Source organism: Molothrus aeneus, chromosome 5 (genome assembly GCF_037042795.1).
Source record: "Molothrus aeneus isolate 106 chromosome 5, BPBGC_Maene_1.0, whole genome shotgun sequence".
Taxonomy (NCBI): domain Eukaryota; kingdom Metazoa; phylum Chordata; class Aves; order Passeriformes; family Icteridae; genus Molothrus; species Molothrus aeneus.
The window spans coordinates 62,844,647-62,862,997 of NC_089650.1; the positions used below are offsets into that span (position 1 = coordinate 62,844,647).

At 39.6% G+C, this 18,351-nt stretch overlaps 1 protein-coding gene across 2 annotated transcripts in view; it reads right to left on the bottom strand.

Annotated features, from left to right (window-relative positions):
- Nucleotides 1–2,586: 2,586 nt before the first annotated feature.
- ELAPOR2 (endosome-lysosome associated apoptosis and autophagy regulator family member 2) overlaps nt 2,587–18,351 on the bottom strand; it is a 101,151-nt gene continuing 85,386 nt past the window's right edge. For both annotated transcript variants that reach the window (XM_066550961.1, XM_066550962.1), the window contains exons 16-22: nt 17,381–17,570; nt 13,933–14,029; nt 12,105–12,206; nt 9,698–9,824; nt 8,710–8,888; nt 7,828–7,993; nt 2,587–5,109 (exon numbers count right to left, since the gene is read on the bottom strand). In XM_066550961.1, the coding sequence (XP_066407058.1) occupies nt 5,050–5,109; nt 7,828–7,993; nt 8,710–8,888; nt 9,698–9,824; nt 12,105–12,206; nt 13,933–14,029; nt 17,381–17,570 (921 nt within the window). In that variant the 3' untranslated portion in view covers nt 2,587–5,049. The remainder of the gene's footprint in view (nt 5,110–7,827; nt 7,994–8,709; nt 8,889–9,697; nt 9,825–12,104; nt 12,207–13,932; nt 14,030–17,380; nt 17,571–18,351) is intronic.

The window sequence follows — 18,351 nt, forward strand, 5'->3', positions numbered from 1 at the left end:
TGAAGAAAACTTCAGGTTTTTACTCAGAAGTCATAAGTTCCAAGTACCTCAGCTGTCTGATAAAAATCACAATTGCAGAAAGGTTCGTGAACAACTGATCACTTTTTATTTATTAGCAGAGTAGAAAAATAAGACTCAAAAGATTATTGCAGGCCAATCTAAAATAAACAAGGTTTGTGGGGTTTTTTGTCTTTGTTCATGGGTTTGGGTGTGGTTTTTGGTGGTTTGGTTTGGTTTTTCTAGAAGAGATGTTTGATTTTTAAATCTTCATTGAATTTTGAAAGCAAGACCAAATTCTACTGTGGAAACCCAAAATATTTTATTTTTTCTTCCAGCAACTGTTTTTCCTTAATTAATTGAACACAGATGGTTTCACTCATAGCCAAACCAATTTAAAAATGAATTCTCTTTTCAAATTGAAAAATCAAAAGATATTTAAAATATATTATGTTCCCCCAGAATGGAACAAATTCTGGAAATCAGAAAAAATATGTCCAAAATACCCTGACCACACCCAGAAATTTCAGCTCTGTTTAAGACTTCCACTGCAATCTTTCACCCAATTAGTGCAATTAGAGTAAGGGAGACCAAAGCAAACTCTTAACTCATCACTACATATAGTCTGATGTCCATGGTGCCATTACCTACTCATTAATGCCTGCAAGACAAAGGGCAGAAGGCTCTGTTTATTCAGAGCCATCTCAAAGCTTCTCAGCAACACAAACACAGGCAAAACTGAGCTTTCTGGCTGCAAGAAGAAAAGGCCAGGACCAGGCTGGGCTGGTTCTACAGGAGGAAAAGGATGGGGTAGCAAATACACATCACGAAACCCTGTTGTGGCTTTTAGGTGCTGTTACAGCAGCAGCCTCACAGTACATGGACCTCAGAGAATTCTTCCTCATGAGCTCCTAATATACAGTGATCCTGAGGAATAACCAAAACACAATGGCAGCCTATAATCCCCTCTATCCTTGTGTCTCCCTTGTTCCTGCTGCATGAATTCAGTGTGGGCACACCCAGCCAGGTGACTGGGGATGTCATTGCACACTCTGACACACACTGCATATTCTAGGATGAGCTGACTTCCTTTTATTTCTATTCCTCTCCCCTTACATCTCACCAAAGCAGCACTGTTCCCAAGTCTCCAACAAGAAATAAAAACAAGGGAATTCAGTGAATGAAGCACACAAGGGGAAAGACTAAGAGAGAACACCACCAAAGATAAGGAGAACATCACAAGAGTTCTCTTGAGGTTATCACTGAAAAGAGAAGGCTCTGGGGACACCTCATTGCAGCCTTCCAGTACCTAAGAGGGGCTTATAAAAAGTTACTTTTTATATGGGCAGGCAGCAACAGAACAAGAGTGGATGGTTTTAAACCAAAACAAGGGATATTTAGATTACATGCTAGGAGAAAACACTCTGAGGGTGGTGAGGGACTGGAATGTGCTTCTCAGAGAGTTGTCAAATATTATCTAGAATGGCTATTTAAATCCTTCATGCTTCATGATATGGACCAACCAGCAGCATTCCTTGCTGAAGAGGAAATCCCCACTGGTGTGCCAGCATGAATTGTAGCTGCTTCTACACTTACACTGAAACATCTGTGTTGGTCACTGCTGGAGAAGAGTCAACTACCACTGGCTCCTAAATGGTGACATCTGCTGCTATCAGATTATAATTAAGTACCTGCATTTTACAGGTACTACTGGCTCTGGAAGGACAAAACCTGCAAACTTTCCCCTCTACTATCAAAGAATCCCAGAACCTATTTTTCAAAAGCAAATAGTAAAATCCTTTCTTTGAACAAAGATTATAGATCATTGAAGCTACTCAGTAATTTCCCTCTGTGGCTCTAAGACATAGTTTTCCCCAAACCTTAATCAATTGTATTCAGTATTACAAACACCAACTAACACAGAGCCAAGCCAGAACACATTCTTTGTGCATTTCCCCCCTAGCAAGCACTGTCAAAGCTGAGACAATGACGTTCTGCTAATTTGCCAATAATTTATACAGACACCAGTAAAATGTGCTTAATCCTCAAAGAGATTCAGTTGCTTGACTCCAGATTTCAAAGAAAAGCATGCAAATGCAGCAATAAAATGTATTCCATTTAATCAAGTGAACACATAGCAGACTGATTCACATTGTTTTATGGCATCAAATAACAGTTTTCTAATGTGATTCCATGTGGAAAAAAAGCTGGAGGTTTCTGTAAGTGTATTTTGGCAGAGCACTAGAAGAGGTCACACATAGCTGACTTTTTAGTGAATTCTTAAAGGCTTCCAAAATTTGTCTCTTATGGGAAAATGGAAACTTCCCCTCTCTACTACATCTTTAACAGAAAGAAATGAATAGCAGAAGTCAACTCAAATATTTCAGCTTACGCTTGGTTAATTCTTGGAAAATTCAGTTTTCTTATTTTAAGGTAAATGAAGTCTACAGCATTGGTTTGCTTTCCATTATGTTAGCACTGCACCAGGTACACCATTAGACTGCCTGGGAGAATGTTCAACAACATCATGATAAACAATTTGGAAGCAGAGCTGAGAAGAGTCATACAGCAAAGTCTGTCACAGCTGTCAAAAATTTCCACTCCATTTTATTTGGAAAATATAATGGAAAGAGAAGGGAACCCAACGAAACCTGTGCGGTATTAAGTCAAATTAAATATAGTTCATGAAAATTAAGGCATTTCTGCATTACAGGGATATGGGTCCAGCAATAAAAAAAGAAATGGTGTTCTGGAGAATGAAGTGTAATTATGGCTGAGAAAACATATGGAGAGAGAGATGGGGAAAAATTAAAGGAGATGTAGACAAATGCAACTTGATGGCAGTGAAAAGCTCTACTCATTACTGAAGACCAGCAACGTTCAGGAAAGGTTGCAGTGCCACCAAACATCTCAAGTCCAAAATTTCAAATATATTTTTACTTTATTTTATGAATGTCCATCAGATATATATCTTTGATGCTACAACACACTAGTTGAATAAAAATCAACAACATAAAACCCCTCATCATAAAAGATTCAAGAAGTGAAATCCCAAAGCCATAACCATTTACTCTGTGAGCATATCATCTTTGACAACCATATATAAATGACATCATGACAACAAATACAATGTACAATAATAAGTGTGCAATGGTACAAAATATACAAAAAGGAATGTGTATTTAATATACATTCAACATTACCCCATAAAAATCTTTGTTGGGAAAGTGAAGTGCCTTTTCAAGACCAACAGAAAATGTACACCACTTCAGTTAAGATGCCTGAAGGATTTCCCATCAAAAGAGTAAAGTGTGTGTTCTTTGACTGGAACTATAAAATAACAGAGCTGAATTTTCCCTAACGAAAAAAAAATCTAAACTTCATAAAATTTTTGTTCACATCTAGAGTATAATAAAATATTTAGAGTGCAGAAAATTCAGTTTAATTTAAATTTTACTTAAAAGTGGGCCCTCTTTTATTGATAGACCTAGCTCAGTCATATAAAATCAAAAATCTATATTCCTTATAGTAAAAACACAATTTCTGCCCATGTCTCTTTTCTGGTTTTCATGCATTCCACAATTCACATAAATTTGCTGTAATGGAAATATGAGTCTGATCAGAGGTCAATACAAGAATTGTGGCTCATTTTCTCTGGCTCTGTACAAGTCTTGCATAATTTTACTCAAATATTTTTTGCCTAAGTTTCAGATTCCTTTGAGCTCGACCTCAGAGGGTATTTCAGGAAATTGTTACTGTGGATATTATGAAGATCACATGCTTATAATGTGGCCGATTTTATGGAAATAAAATCACCCAGCCTCCAGTTTCCAAGGCATCACTTTGTGCCTTTCCTCCAGAGCTGCTACTTGCACTGACCCAGGATGCATTTAGATGCTGTGCAAGTACAAAACCCATGCTCAGCTCTGCTGGACATCCATCCATCCACCCATGCATGCATGCATGCATCCATCCATCCATCCATCCATTCCTCATCCATCCATCCATCCATTTCTCATCCATCCCTCCATCCATCCATCCATCCATCCCTCCCTCCCTCCCCCTTTCTCACATGAGTCAGGATTAAAGGAGGCTGGGTGTTTCTAACAAGCCTCCCAACTGACAGAGCTGATGCCTCATTCCCAAAAGTTGAGATTTTTGCTGTACCTCCAGAATTCAGGTTTTGCTGGTTCCCAGCCCTGGGAAAAGTGACATTTACATGGCCCAAGGGAGAACACTGAATCTGCCAAAGACCTCTCTTGAAAGGACAAGCTTCCACAGAGAGGGACAAGTGCCACTTGCACTGTAGGTACCACTTTACACCTCTATAAAGAGTTTGAACCTGCTACTGCCTACAAACTCATGGGCCCAGAACTACAATTCACACAACAGCTGTTACCAAGTTTAAATTTAATAGCACTAGGTTTTACTCCAACCCTGATGGCCATGACTTAGGCACCAGAATGGGTTCAATTTGCAGGTGCAACACAATTCCTTTTGCATTAGAGGTCAACACAGACCAACCAGACCTTCAAAGCATTAAAATCAAAAGTATTTTCCAAAGTTCAAAACTCACCCGAGGCTCATTCCGAGTACCATTCACAATTTTGATTTCAAGAAAGACTCACAGTTGTGCCAGTAAACAACAACACACAACCTTTGCAGGAAGTTGCAGGCCTCTCTGAAAATAATTTCTTAGGAATACGCACAGGAATGAGAAGGAAATGAAAGGTACCTATAAATCATATGGCATGCCTGAGTGTTGCCCAGGTGAATGCAAAAAATTCATGTTATTTGCAGTATGTATATCTCTTCCTGAGTTGAATTTCATTCCCAGTATGGAATCCAAGAATCTGCTTTCTTTTTTGGCAAGGTACTCAATCACATGGTAAGGCAATCCAATTTTCTGGTTTGCTTCCTGTCTTCTTTCCTCCTAAAAGGCCAAGCATTTCTCACCAAGATCACCACTATAATGTGTGCCAGAATATGTTTAAAATATAGTCCTGTAAAAATAGAAATTAGGTTTGTTCCTTTGAAGGCAGCATTAATTCTTCATATATTCTGGGATCTTGAAGATTTCAGCTGAACAGATTCAAAATTATCTTCCTTTTCCTGCAATGGAAAGACAGGTTCCCATCAACTGGATTTCCTCAAAATCTCTCCAGCAGTCAGCACTATCACTTCTTCTCTCAATATCCTTTGCCAAAAACTTCACTTTATTTTTACTACAGTAATAAAGTGCACTGTTTGACCCTTTAATATTTAATAGCATTACTAATTCTGTAAAAATTTGCAAAACCAATAAAATTATGCTATAGCTATTGTTCATGGTACTTATTTTAGAGGGTACAGGGAAAGTCTGCATTTCATATTCACAGAATAGGACAGGTAGCCTGAGTAGAGCAAGGTAATCATCTCTATGATTATTTTCATTTATGAATGTATTTCTTGCAATGTATAAAATGCTTGAAGCACAGCATGTGAATGTGAACACCACTGCCTTGCTCCTGGATTCCAATCTCAACAACTCCTCTGGGAGACCCACAAGACAAAACATCAGTTTCCATCTTAAAAATCAGGGCTAGAGAGTTGAGTTTTCTCTCTGTTTTCATTTGCTGGGTGACAGCCTTGGCCATTTGGCCAGCAGGTATCAGGGTGAGAGAGAAATGTGGACTTAGACACCCAAATAGTCTGCAAACTGTCCTGAACTACCTTCATAATCTGATTTTTAAAGCCCTTTCACACAGTTCAGGACAGCCTGGTACAGACATGAGAAAGAAGGGGAGAAATTGTCCTATGCTAGTCCAATGAAAAATATCTGTTCTGAAGAGCCTGGTATTGTCATGCTGGAGACAACAGACACAGCTAGAACAGCCCCCTATCTGAAACAGGTTTGTAATTATTTGGCTTATATCTTCTCATTAAAAATAAGTCATCCCTTTCTATATTACAGGCCTAGCCCTCAATCCCTTGGGTGCTCAAACCCACTGATATCTTTGTGACAAGCTGGCAGAAATGCCATAGCCTGAGGCTTGAACATATAGTTAGGACACTGCAGATTCTCTTTCTCTCTCATTTTACATTTCTCCTTTTTCTCCCCTGTTTTCCTCCATATATATATATATATTTTTTTTGTATTTAACATGCATACGTAGCAGGACATTAATTTCTTCATCTTTTGCATAAATGAAAAGCAATGCCTATAACATTTGTTTTTGATAAATATATATTACATTTGAGTTATCTGCAGGGGTACAGGACACAGAGCTAAGAAAGCTAATGAGGAACTGGGAGTTGAATTTGGCAGCTATTGTTATCAAGCAGTAAAAAAAGGAACAAGCTTAGAAATATCTGACAAGCTTGTTGAAAAAGGAGAGAACACTCAGGAGGCCTGCTACAGTGGATATAGGAGCATTAAAAAACTCCAAGTAGGCATTCAAGCTGTCTGAATACTGAAGTACTAAAGCTTAATTCTTATTTTAGCAACATCACCAGAAAATTTTATGTGATTTGATTTTATTTACTTCTTCAATATTCTCAATATTGAATTAAGAATTAATATTGAATTTCTGTCCCTTTCCACAAGGAAAAATATTGATTTTGCAGGACAAATAGTCAGGCTGGGGTCAAGGGAAAGTTCTGTATATTATCTATGCAATGGTAACTTCTCCTAGGAGGGATATCTGAGGAGCAGGTAGTGTGGCAAGAGGATACCAGTCAAACAAAAAAAAAGTAAAAGAAAGAAGAGAAGAGAAGAGAAGAGAAGAGAAGAGAAGAGAAGAGAAGAGAAGAGAAGAGAAGAGAAGAGAAGAGAAGAGAAGAGAAGAGAAGAGAAGAGAAGAGAAGAGAAGAGAAGAGAAGAGAAGAGAATAATAAGGGAAAAGAAAGTCAGCACACAAGTTTTAATTATATTGCACTCAATCATAGAAAGAAAAAAAAAGGGATACAAGGAAAAAAATCTCAAAATTCAATATTCTGAGATATTATTTGGAAAATAAACTGCAGTACAACGTTTTAAAATTAATTTTTATTATGATCTTTTAAGAGACTTTCTAAGAAATTGACTTCAACAAAACTGTTTGAAAGGGAAAACGTCATTTGCCTTTATCCTGATCATAACGGATGCCCCCAGTGGAATCTCTTAAAGACACTACCCTTTCCACAGCACAGATTTCAAGGCATTTGGAACAAAGACCAAAGAGCTTTTGGAATCTACCATGATGACCTTCAGAAATGTTCAAAGGACATCCAAGAGTTTGGTGCTGTCAATTCAGACATGCAACAATCCACATCACATCTACTGTAGAAAAAAATGTTTTTTTGGTGCTGCTTCCCACTGAAATGGAAGAGGCTGCTGTGTTGGGCAACAGCATGAAGATGATTTATCTTCAACTGAATCCTACTCAAAATTATGGTTCTCCAGGCAGCCATGAAGCCAGCCCAGGTGAGCTGCAAGCAGCTGGCTGGTGGCTATGTTGCCAGTGTTAATTTTTTGTATCTCTAATAGCTGTGTTTGCCTCAGCAATGGATGTGCCTGGGAGGATTCCAGGCAAAAAGGTTCTCTCTGCCATTAACTGTTTTTTTCTGGTGTCACCCATGCAATAAAAAATGCTGCAGAAATCTCTCTGTGAAGGAAGGAGCATTTACCCAAAAACCCTACAACATTTCTTAATTTTATCCAGACTGTGGATTTCAGCAGATCACTATGGGCTGGATGAGGTGTGCGTGGGAGGCTGCACTGCTGTGAAATTAGCATCAAAGACTCATCACATCCAGTAATAAAAAAAGGTAATAATTATTTTTGTATTAATATTGGTAATTACTGCTCACCTTTGTTGCCAAGGATTTGAGCTTCCCCAGCAGCGACTGCTTATTTGAATACACAATTTCTTCTTCATTATCTTCTCCTTCCATTATAGCACAGCTGTCAGCAGCTGGCAGTTCACACTCTTTTGAGTTCGTTGTCATCACTAATTTGGAATATTTATACTCCAGCCTGAAGATATAAAGCCACACAGGAATAGATTTTTTTTTCTCAAATGTCCCATACTCAGGGGTTTTGTAATTTAGATTGTCTGCAGTCCTCCCACATAGTTACTTCTGAGGTAGTGGAAATTAGATACTTTTCAATCATTAAAAATATGTAACCAAAATAGTATTAACAATACACTGAGCTCTTGCTTTCCTATTAGTCCTCTATCCTTATAAAAGAAGGATATATTTTCCCATAAGACCAAGGGGAGGTCAAGAGGGCTTCCTGCAGGAGGGCTTCCTGAAGAAGTTCTGGTTGGGGCAACAATCAAAATAGAACTAAGCAATATGGTCAAGAACCATATTTATGAACCAAAATTTTTTACCAAGCTGAAAGGGACTGATTAGACTAAAGATACTCTTTTGGTCTTCAGAACTTGAGAAAGCCATGTTGCTTCAGAAACTAAAGTCAACTTCAAACTCCCAAGGGTTAGAAAGACAGTTCCTATTTGGAAATTATGCCATTGCAAATTACTGTGGATGTTCAATACTTTCCTCACTGAAATTTTTTATAGCCACCATTCTGTCTGATGTTGACAGAAGAAACATCAATTTGGTGTGTGAATGGATTGATCCCACAAGGTACTGCTCATCAAGAGTGTCATAAAGTCAGATGCAGGAAAAGTCATTCCATCAAGCTTTTAGCTAACTTTTATATAGAACAAAATTTGCAGTACTTACTTCTGATTCTTCTTCCAAAAGTAGCAAGTCAAGGCTATCAGCAGAACAGCTGTGAAAGCACCAACACCAGCTCCAACTTTAAGCCAAAAATCCACTGTTTCACAAGTGCTGGTCCTTTTTTCTGGCAAGGGAACTCCTTTAATGCAATGCTTTGGCTCATTCCATACATATAAGGTTTCCTTTCAATCAGAAAACACCAAAAAGTGAGCTGCTTGTAGGAAAAGAGAGAACTGTTTAGACTTAGAGAAAACAAGCTGTTCTGAGGTAGAAAGGTCAGATGACTTTTCAGTGAAAGCAAACCAAAACACACCCTTTAGGTTTTCAGACTTCAGGTTTTCAAGTTATTTTGTCTAATCAGTCCTCTCCTTGCTTGTGCCTGCAGGTTCAGGCATAGCAAAAGGATTTCTTCCCCTGTATAGGTCTCCACGTCACACAGTATGGGCTGGACAGCTATTGGGGATAAGTTGTGCCTGCACAGGAGCTGATAATCAACAGGCCAGTTTGAACCTGTGGAAGAACTTCCTAAGAAGAATAGAGAGGAATTCTCTTCCTAGAGAATGCAGCAGCAAAAACATTGCAAGCAAATAGGATGAATTTATGAACTGACTTTTGGAAACATTTCCTAGCCTGCCCCTGATGTTTATGGCCATGAAACAACTGAAGTCTTTTGGGCACTCTATCCTTCAGAAATAGAAGGTTGGAATAGAAACAGAAACTTGTCCTGCAAGTCTGAATGCATTGAGAGCTCACATCCTTACTCACACAGCTGGTCAGCACACACCAGCTGTCCTGCAGGAAGCACACTGCCATTGACACAAACATTCCTGACTCTCAACACAGCTCCTCCCTCAGCTTGCATCCCAGCCAGCTCAGAGCCTGGGCTGAGATCTTCCAACCCACTCACACATCAATTTGCACACCAAATCTCAGCAAGAATCCAAGGTATACCCAAATGAGCCCATCTGACTTAGAGACATGGGTGCTGTACCTGAAATCCTTTTTTGCAGGCTCCCTCAATCTCATGGTAGTCTTGCTCTGTGCAGAGAGGACAAGCTTCTGCACTTTCCCAGAGGAAGTAGAAGGTGCATCCATCACAGGTGCCTGCAGGGCAGGAGCTATGAGGAGAGCAGAGCTCAGTTACCAGTCATGAAAGAAACACTCTGGGGTTTGCATCCTCCTCCACCTTCTGCTGCTGAAGATTGGGAATGGCAAGTATGAGAAATGGGTAAACATCCATCAAGTCAGCAGATGGAAGAATCTGGGGGGAGAATTTTTCCTGGTTTGCAAAGTGTTTTCTCAAGTGAAAACAGGTGTTAGGCTTTCAAAGATCTAAAAGGAGAGGTAAAGGGAGAGGAGAGGGAGAGGGAGAGGGAGAGGGAGAGGGAGAGGGAGAGGGAGAGGGAGAGGGAGAGGGAGAGGGAGAGGGAGAGGGAGAGGGAGAGGGAGAGGGAGAGGGAGAGGGAGAGGGAGAGGGAGAGGGAGAGGAGTTACTGCACCAGCATACACCTCCATCACTGTCCTCCTGCACAGGGTGACTGTTCCACCTGACTGCTGCTATCTGGTTCCTGCCATTGTTCTAATGATGTCTGGGTGATTTAGTCCATGTGGAATGGACTTGTCCTGTCATGGTTAATTACTAGAAGGATGTTCACCGGTTAATGAAGAGATAACAGCTTCTCTTACTCCAAGAAAAACTAATGGCCTATTTTGTATTCAGCCTGCAGAAGGAAGTTGTACTGGCAGTGGCAGGACAGTCACGTAGATTTTTTTTTACTGACAATCATATCAGGTCTAACAGCAGCAATGGCCAAAGGCCCTGCAAGAAGTTTGGTCATATAAATATGAAATATATTCATGCAGAAATAAAAATTATTTTAAGTTGTATTATTCTATATTATCTGGAAACCTGGTGTCCTGATCTGAAGCATTGAAAAATCCCCAGCCCTAAAAGCCCATTCTGGCTTATCCAGATTTGAATACCTGACAACAGGTACATTCCTCTGTGAATTATGGAGCATTTTTCCAACCCACATGGCAAGAGCACTGACAGACCTTTCTTCTCAACTGCTTTCATCTTGTACTGTAGATTCATGTGATACTAAACACCAAGCCTGGAGGATCAAGGAGTTACATTATTTGACATATTTCTGATACCTCCCTGTGTGAAAGCAGCTGACTGCTGAGCTAATCAAAGGGGGATAGGAAAGGAGAAGCCAACATGAACTGAGATAAGGTACTGTGAGCCATTTCTGCCCCTGCTCACACTTTCAAAAGCAAGGTAGGCTGTTCCTTCCTCACTACTGGTGCTTTATCACAGTTCCCATCGTGTTTATCCTGTGGCACTGGAAGAACAACTGAAGAATTTTCATGCAGAAGCTGATAGGGGCTTACTGCCCAGCATATTTTGTAGTAGGACAGGTCCCTCAGAAACTGGGCTAAGCATCTCCAAAGGTGCTCAAACACCAATCATTCATCCATCACCTGTGAAGTAGACTCTACTCTGCCTTCATTCAGCAAGCACAGTTTGTGTGTCACAAGAGGAACAGGGACCAAAGGATCCCACACTTCTCACACTGCTCACTTTTGGGAAGGAGGATGAGTGAGAACTATCAGCAGATTTGTAGCAACATCCAGACAGACTAAAATAGGCCTTGATAACCAAAGAGGAGAATTATCAGAGTTGAAGGAAGCTTCTGAAAAATCACAGTGTGTTGCTAAATAGTAATAGAATTGAGTATTTTACTGTTTTGTTTTTTTTTTTTCTCTGCAGTTTTTCAATCATGCTTATGCCTTAAGTTATGTTTATGCAAGCATAAACAGGATTTTGGAAGCAAGAAGCTTTTTAAAGTCCCTCAAATCAGACTGAAGGGAAAAAAACATCAGGCAAATTAAACACAACTGGTACAAGACAGCCAGGATACAGCAATGAAACACATAAATAAATATATCCCAAAAATAAAATAGACAGAGCTCACACAAGCATTGTAATAGCAGATTTCAAAATTCCTAGAGCAGATTGCCTTTGTCCAAAAAAATAATTTTAACTAGCTACTGCTGTAGCTCAAGGAAGAAAAACTATCTCTCAAAGCCTCAACTAGGCAGTTTAATCAGGAGGCTGAAGATTAAAATAAGGAACTGAAATAAAGGAGAAGTGAAAACAAGCAAACATCACTGCTTTTCCTTTTTGCATTTAAGCTCAGAACAACCTGCCACACAGCCTAAACACAGATCAGTTTGTCTGCTGGAAGCTGATGGACACCTAGGAAAACAAGTGACTGATGAGGGACAGAGCTCTCCTCATTGCTATTATAATATAAAATTACTAATGAGTTTTGTAAAGATTACCTGAGGAGCAAAAGCTTTTTGGGACTAGTAGGACACAAAGAGTGAAATACCTGGGCACAGAAAGCTCTCCTTGGTCTGGTTTGTTGGGGTTGCATCTCATTGTCACAACAGTTGCACGGCCATTTTCACAGGAGGTTGTCACTGTTGAAGACCTAATGTCAAACAAGAGGAGAAAAGCAACATATTTCCACTACATTGAATGGATATTACTGTTTCATAGCTCTGTAGACACTCATGCATCTGCAATGCTAACAAAATACCCTTTACCAAAATGCTTTTGACTTTGCCAGGTGAAAACAAACAAACAAACAAAACAAAAACAAAATAAAAGAGACCAGAATCAGGGTAGGCCTCACCAATTCATTTAACTCTCAAAGAGCTCTGAGATGCTACTCAGGGAACTGCTCTGGTTTTCTAAATCTGCTGCATCAAGGAGTGAACTTTGCCACAAAACAGAACGGAATGATTGCAAAGGAGAATCCCAGGTGCTGTGGTTGTTGTGTTACTCTGCTGGAGAGGCTCTGATGGCTCACTCCCAGCCCAGCAGCCTGAGAACAAAACTGTCCTGGAACAGCACAGGGCAAAGGGTGTGGAAACCCAGGCCACTGGGAATATTTCTCTGTCTATCTGGGGTGCCCTGACCCCCAGGGGAGCACTGACTTTGACCCTCATTCATGGAGAAAGTTTCCAGGCTTCAAGATAGACTAGAATCCACAAAAGTGTGAAACAGATTATAGAGAGTAGTGTAGGTGTATCACTTGGTGAGAAATTTAGATTTTGGGATTTTTAGTATGTTGTGGATGGAAGCAAGATGGAGGGCACAGGATGTCATCCTGGGTTTCTTCTTCAGGCTTCTTCTTCCTCCTTCTTCATGGGTTTGGGTGGCATTTTGTAATTGGGCAGGAAAGTCAGCACTGCAGCTCTTTGGGATCAGTTATTGGGTTAAAAGGGAAAATAATCCAGGTGTCAGTTCTTAATTGGATAGTTTAGTCTTAAAAGACCTTGGAACAAGAGATTGTTGGCCATTTTGTGCCTTCTAATGAAAAGCTGCCGAACTCACAGTAGTGAGACTTTTACTAATAAGAAACAGTAAACAGCTGAGTTTGAACATGAATTACTGTCTCAAGTGCCTTCAATCCAGACACAGAGAAAACAACAACTGGTACCCCCAGTTAAAGGGGATTTAAAAGATCTCATTCCAGCACGATAGACCTTGTAAGCCAAGTTCATAGTATGCTCAAAGTAGGGCCTCTGGTGTGAGGCTCAGTTTGCAGAATCAGACGCATAATTAAAGTATTCACATAAGCATGAAATGCTGATATCCAAAGTCCTATATTCAATTAAGTCCCAGCTTAGAAACACAGCTGACATGAAGACCAGCATGTAGACATCTGAACTGAGCTGATCTTTGAGCTACTTCCTACCCAAACTGAGGCATTCTTTTTATGGAGAAGAGTGAAGAATGGGAAAAGCATACTAGTAACTGTGCATGTTAAATAATCAAGATTATTTTTAATATTGATTAGTCCTTTTTTGTAGCATCAAAGTAAACACAAATGAAAGTGAAAGAAAATATGCAACCAGAAGTGGAGATTTCAAAGTCATATATGAGAAAATATGGAAAATAACAGGACATTGAAAGTGGCATCTGGATGATTCAAAGCTCTGGGATCACTTCCTATGGATCAAGACTAATTTAGATTTGAGTAAAGATTTCTGATTTCATGATATGATCTTCAACATGTCAATCAATATCAGGCAGATACTGATTAAAGTGGCAAAGACTAAAGGTGGGTTATAGATCCCCCTTCACAGTTTTACTTTCCTCTAAACAAATGAAGACATCTGACATAGCAATAAGCAGCATTTTTTACCTACTTGTAAAAGAAATGCACATCTGGTATTTTGCTTGGAGAGGGAGGGAACATATCTGCCTTGATGCTGATATTTTCCAGCATTGTTTCAACAGTAGCTCCTAAAATTTAAGAAATTAAAAAAAAAAAAGAAGCAATCTATTAATGGATTTTTGAGGAGTCCATGTGTAATATTTTCTCAGTCTGAAAGCTGTGGATCTCAATAGCATTTAATGGCATTGCTGTACATTACACTCACTTTTTTCTAACTAAACTTTGCAGATATATATGTTCCTCATACAGTCTGATTTCCTCATGTAGACATAGCAAAAAAACAAAAAATAATGAAACAACTGTGTAAATGCTTATTATTCTTTTATATTAATTTAAAGCAATCACGGGCTATTAAAGAAACATTAAATAATTTAGGCTGGCAAAGGACTGCTGAAGTCCTTTATCTGATGCAACCCCTCAGAGCATTTGCCTTGAGTTTACAACCCTCACACATCAAAACCAGGTAATGACCTAAGCAATTTGCAGTACTTTGATAGATGGAATAACAAGACTCAGAAGGATTATGGAATCATAGGCAAGCCTTGATGGCACATTTTGGAACAAATGACAGGCTGGTGGTGTATGAACTACATGGATTCTGGGCAAAAGCTGAAAAGGAGGAGAATGGAAGTAATCAGAGTTCTTAGAGATCCTTCCAACCCCATGAACCAAAGAAGACAGAAAATATTGGTGCTTCACTGCAACGTTGCAGAAGTTGTACAAAGGGGGCTGCATCATTCCCAGGAGTTAAAAATTGACAGAACAAGAAGTGGTAGTGGTCAGAAACTGGTGAAAAGACTGAAGAAAAGAAGTTTTCCACTTGCTCTTGAAACAGTTCATAGAATCACAGACTCATAGAACAGTTTGGGTCGGGAGTGTCCTTAAAGATCATCGTGTTCCAAACCCCTGCCCTGGGCAGGGACAACTTTCCCTAGACCAGGTTGCTCAAAACCCTCTCCAACCTCTTCTTGAATGCTTCCAGGGATGGGGCAGCCACAACTTCTCTGGGCAACCTGTGCCACTGTCTCACCACCCTCACAGGGAAGAATTTATTCCTAATATCTAATCTAAACCTACTCTCTTTAAGTTGGAAGCCACTCTCCCTTTTTCTGTCACTGCATGCTCTTGTAAAAAATCCCTCTCCAGCTCTCTTGCAGCCCCTTTAGGTACTGGAAGATGCTCTAAAATTGCCTTAAATCCTTCTCCTGTCCAGGCTGAACAATCCCAGCTCTCTCAGCCTGTCACCCAGGAGGGGTGGTCAGCCCCCTGACCATGTTTTGGCCTCCTCTGGACTCACTTCAGCAGGTCCACATCCTTGCTATGCTAGGAAAGGAAAATTTCAACCATTTTAAAATTTAGTAACTGAGATTAAAAAAAAAAGGTGTCAGAAGTGCTTGACATCTTTTCTTTGTATTAGGAAAAAGTCAGGACTATCTCCTTGTTTTTCAAGAAAATAACTTCCCTCCCCTATTCCTCTGGTGGCAGGAGACAATATTGGCATTTCCTGGCATGAATGTTTGTGAACTAGAAACCCATACCTAAGAGTGACCTTTAACAGAGCTTTTGATGACAGTGAATTGTCAAAAGACTCATGGAGGGGGGATATGGTAACCTGAATTACAATGTGTCTCTCACAATGAGACACAATAATGGTGATGGAAAATGGGTTTCAGTTCATGGACAGATGCACAAGGAGAGAAAGTCAACAAGAATTTATGGAGAACCTCTTTTGTTGAACAAATCTGATCTCATTCCTTGAGTGCTGATGAACTTTGTTGCTAAAGAAACTTATGTAAATGTATCAAGTATTTCACTAATTACCACATGAGTTTCTAATTAAAAAGTTAGCAGTGTACTATCAATTAACAGCACACTCTGCATTAAAAACTATTTAGCTAAGTCATTATAAAATTATCTGGCCATGGGAAATTGTCATCAAACATGGGATGTCTCCAGGCTTCTCTAGGCATCAATATTGAAGTGTGAAAATGCAAGATTAACATCAGGGATCTGCAAGTAACTGTATAATCCATGCTGGTAAAGTGTGTAGATGAGACAAAGATTAAGAGGATTAAAAATAAAATACAGAGCAACTTGGTTGCTTGGTTCAATTAGCAAGATGGTCCCAAACTCAATATAAGATATATATATATATAAAATATAATACAAGTGCAGCAAGAATTGAAGGCCAGTCTTAAGAAAGAGAGATTTCCTTTGGAAACTGTGACTTTGACATCAGATCCAAGAAGCCATCATTAAATCCCTTAAGTTTGGAGAAAGAAGGATGCAGGGATTCCAAATACAAAAGTGATTTTTATTGGCATTATAGCAAATTAAATACTGGAATACTATTCCATTCTATGCTTTAAAAAATATAAAATGTTACAGAAGGTGTAGAAAGAGCCTCAAAAGTAATTTAGGTGCTCAAAATAAATACATGATAGCAAGACAATTAGAAGAACTTGGTCTATTTAACTTATCAGAAGGTGTGTGACAATTCCAGTACACAAAATATTTCTTCAAGAAGGAAAACATTGGTGTGATCTGGAGAAAGACTAATAAAAAGCAAGAGCTGGAAACTGAACTCAGGGAAATTCAAATAGGAGACAAGCCTGCTTTAAAAACAGAGAGATGATGTTTGATCAGTGGAAAAAAATACCAGTGACTGTGGCAAAGTTGTTATTCCTGGCAGTCTTAAAAGCCCAGGTTGAATGCTCTTCCAAAGATGTGCTTTTGTCAAACATAAGTTTCTGGACTCAGTGCCAGGGAGAAAGTACAAACACTCAGTGCTTGTAATGGATAGGTGAGCAGAGCAAATGACTTCATTGTCTCATCTGGCCTCAGATTCTGGGAACTTGTGATCTGGACCAATGTAAAACTTAATGATGTGCACAGCCACGTGCTGCCCTAAGCCTCCTGATTCCTTGTCTAATTATGTCCCCACATCAGCTTCTTCTTCTAAAATTGCCCAAGTGGGATCTTGGCAAGGGCAGAAACACTTGGACTGAAGTGAGTATCACAGTCATTGGTCTCACCCTGAGTGAGGTGGGTATAGAACATAAAATAAAACCAGTGCTTTTTAATTACACTCTCCAGATTTTTGTGCTGAAATGCTATGCACTGTGAGACCCACCCAACCAAGCACAAGGAAGAGTGAATAACACAGAAATGGAAAACTAAAAATGTGCACAGCCCTTGCTTTTCTCCTCCAGCCATCAGCTGAACTGAAACATCAGCAAAACACAAAGGCATCTGTGCAGAGCTGCTTCACAGCTCAGGAACCCTCTCAGACTGATCCTGGGCTGCCCCTTCACCCTTCCCTCAAAGCAATGCAGCTGCTGAGCCAGGAAGGATTTACTCTGCAGCCCTAAATACATGAGAGTACATTCACAGCAACAAGGAGAAGACAAATTGTGTACCTAAGAACCTGTCAGCAAGGCTGTTGGACTGCAGAGCCAGGGCTGTTCGGAAGCCCTTGCTGTCTGATGGGATGATGGTGGACTGACAGACAAAAGCTCCCACAAAATTGGAAAAATCTTCTGATTCTGCAACCATGTCCTTCAGAGTAACATCTGTGATATTGTCAGTGCAAATTGCCATCTTCTTCCCCTGTGGACAATCAGGAAAAAAGGGAGAAGCTGTTGGTTGGTGAGAAGATGTGAAAGTTTGGGAAGAGAGAGATTGCAAACTTGCTGATTGCAAACTGGATGAGATTCATTACTTTATCTTGTAACAAGCTGATGTCTCTATGTGTCTGTCATAGGAGGGACAAACCACAACAAACTGTGCCATTGTCAAAGCTCCCATTAAAGCCTTGTACAGACTCAGAAATACAATGTCACCTCTGGCAGGTGACTTATCAGAAATCTGTACTGTGGAGCACTCTTCTTTGTTTATCTTGACAGCACAGTGTTTACTTGCAGAGCGTAGTAAAATGCTTGCAAAGGAAAACCCTATTTCCCTTGCCTTTAAATAACATACTGTAGAATACCTCTTTGTTTGGGATTTAATCCTGATAAAATATTTTCAAAGCACAAATACATGAAATCCCTAAACAGATATATAGCCTTCAAGAGTGCCTTAATGTGGTATGTCAAGATCAGTGCTAAAATCAGAGCAACAGCAATGAAAGACAAATTACCAGACTCAGTTTTCCTAACAAAATGTCAAGCACTCACCACCTAATCACTGGCTGGTTGTACTGTAGTGCCATTGTAGTAGTTTGGGAAAGTGAAGACCAGATCCACAGAGGAGAGAAAATATCTACATTTGTGGACCTAGCTGTCAGCAGCTGTAATCCAGGTGTAGTTAAACACACATAGAATCCTAAAAGTATGCAAAATGCTGTAAAGAAATGTGACTACTCATTTGTCTTAACTCATGCAAATCC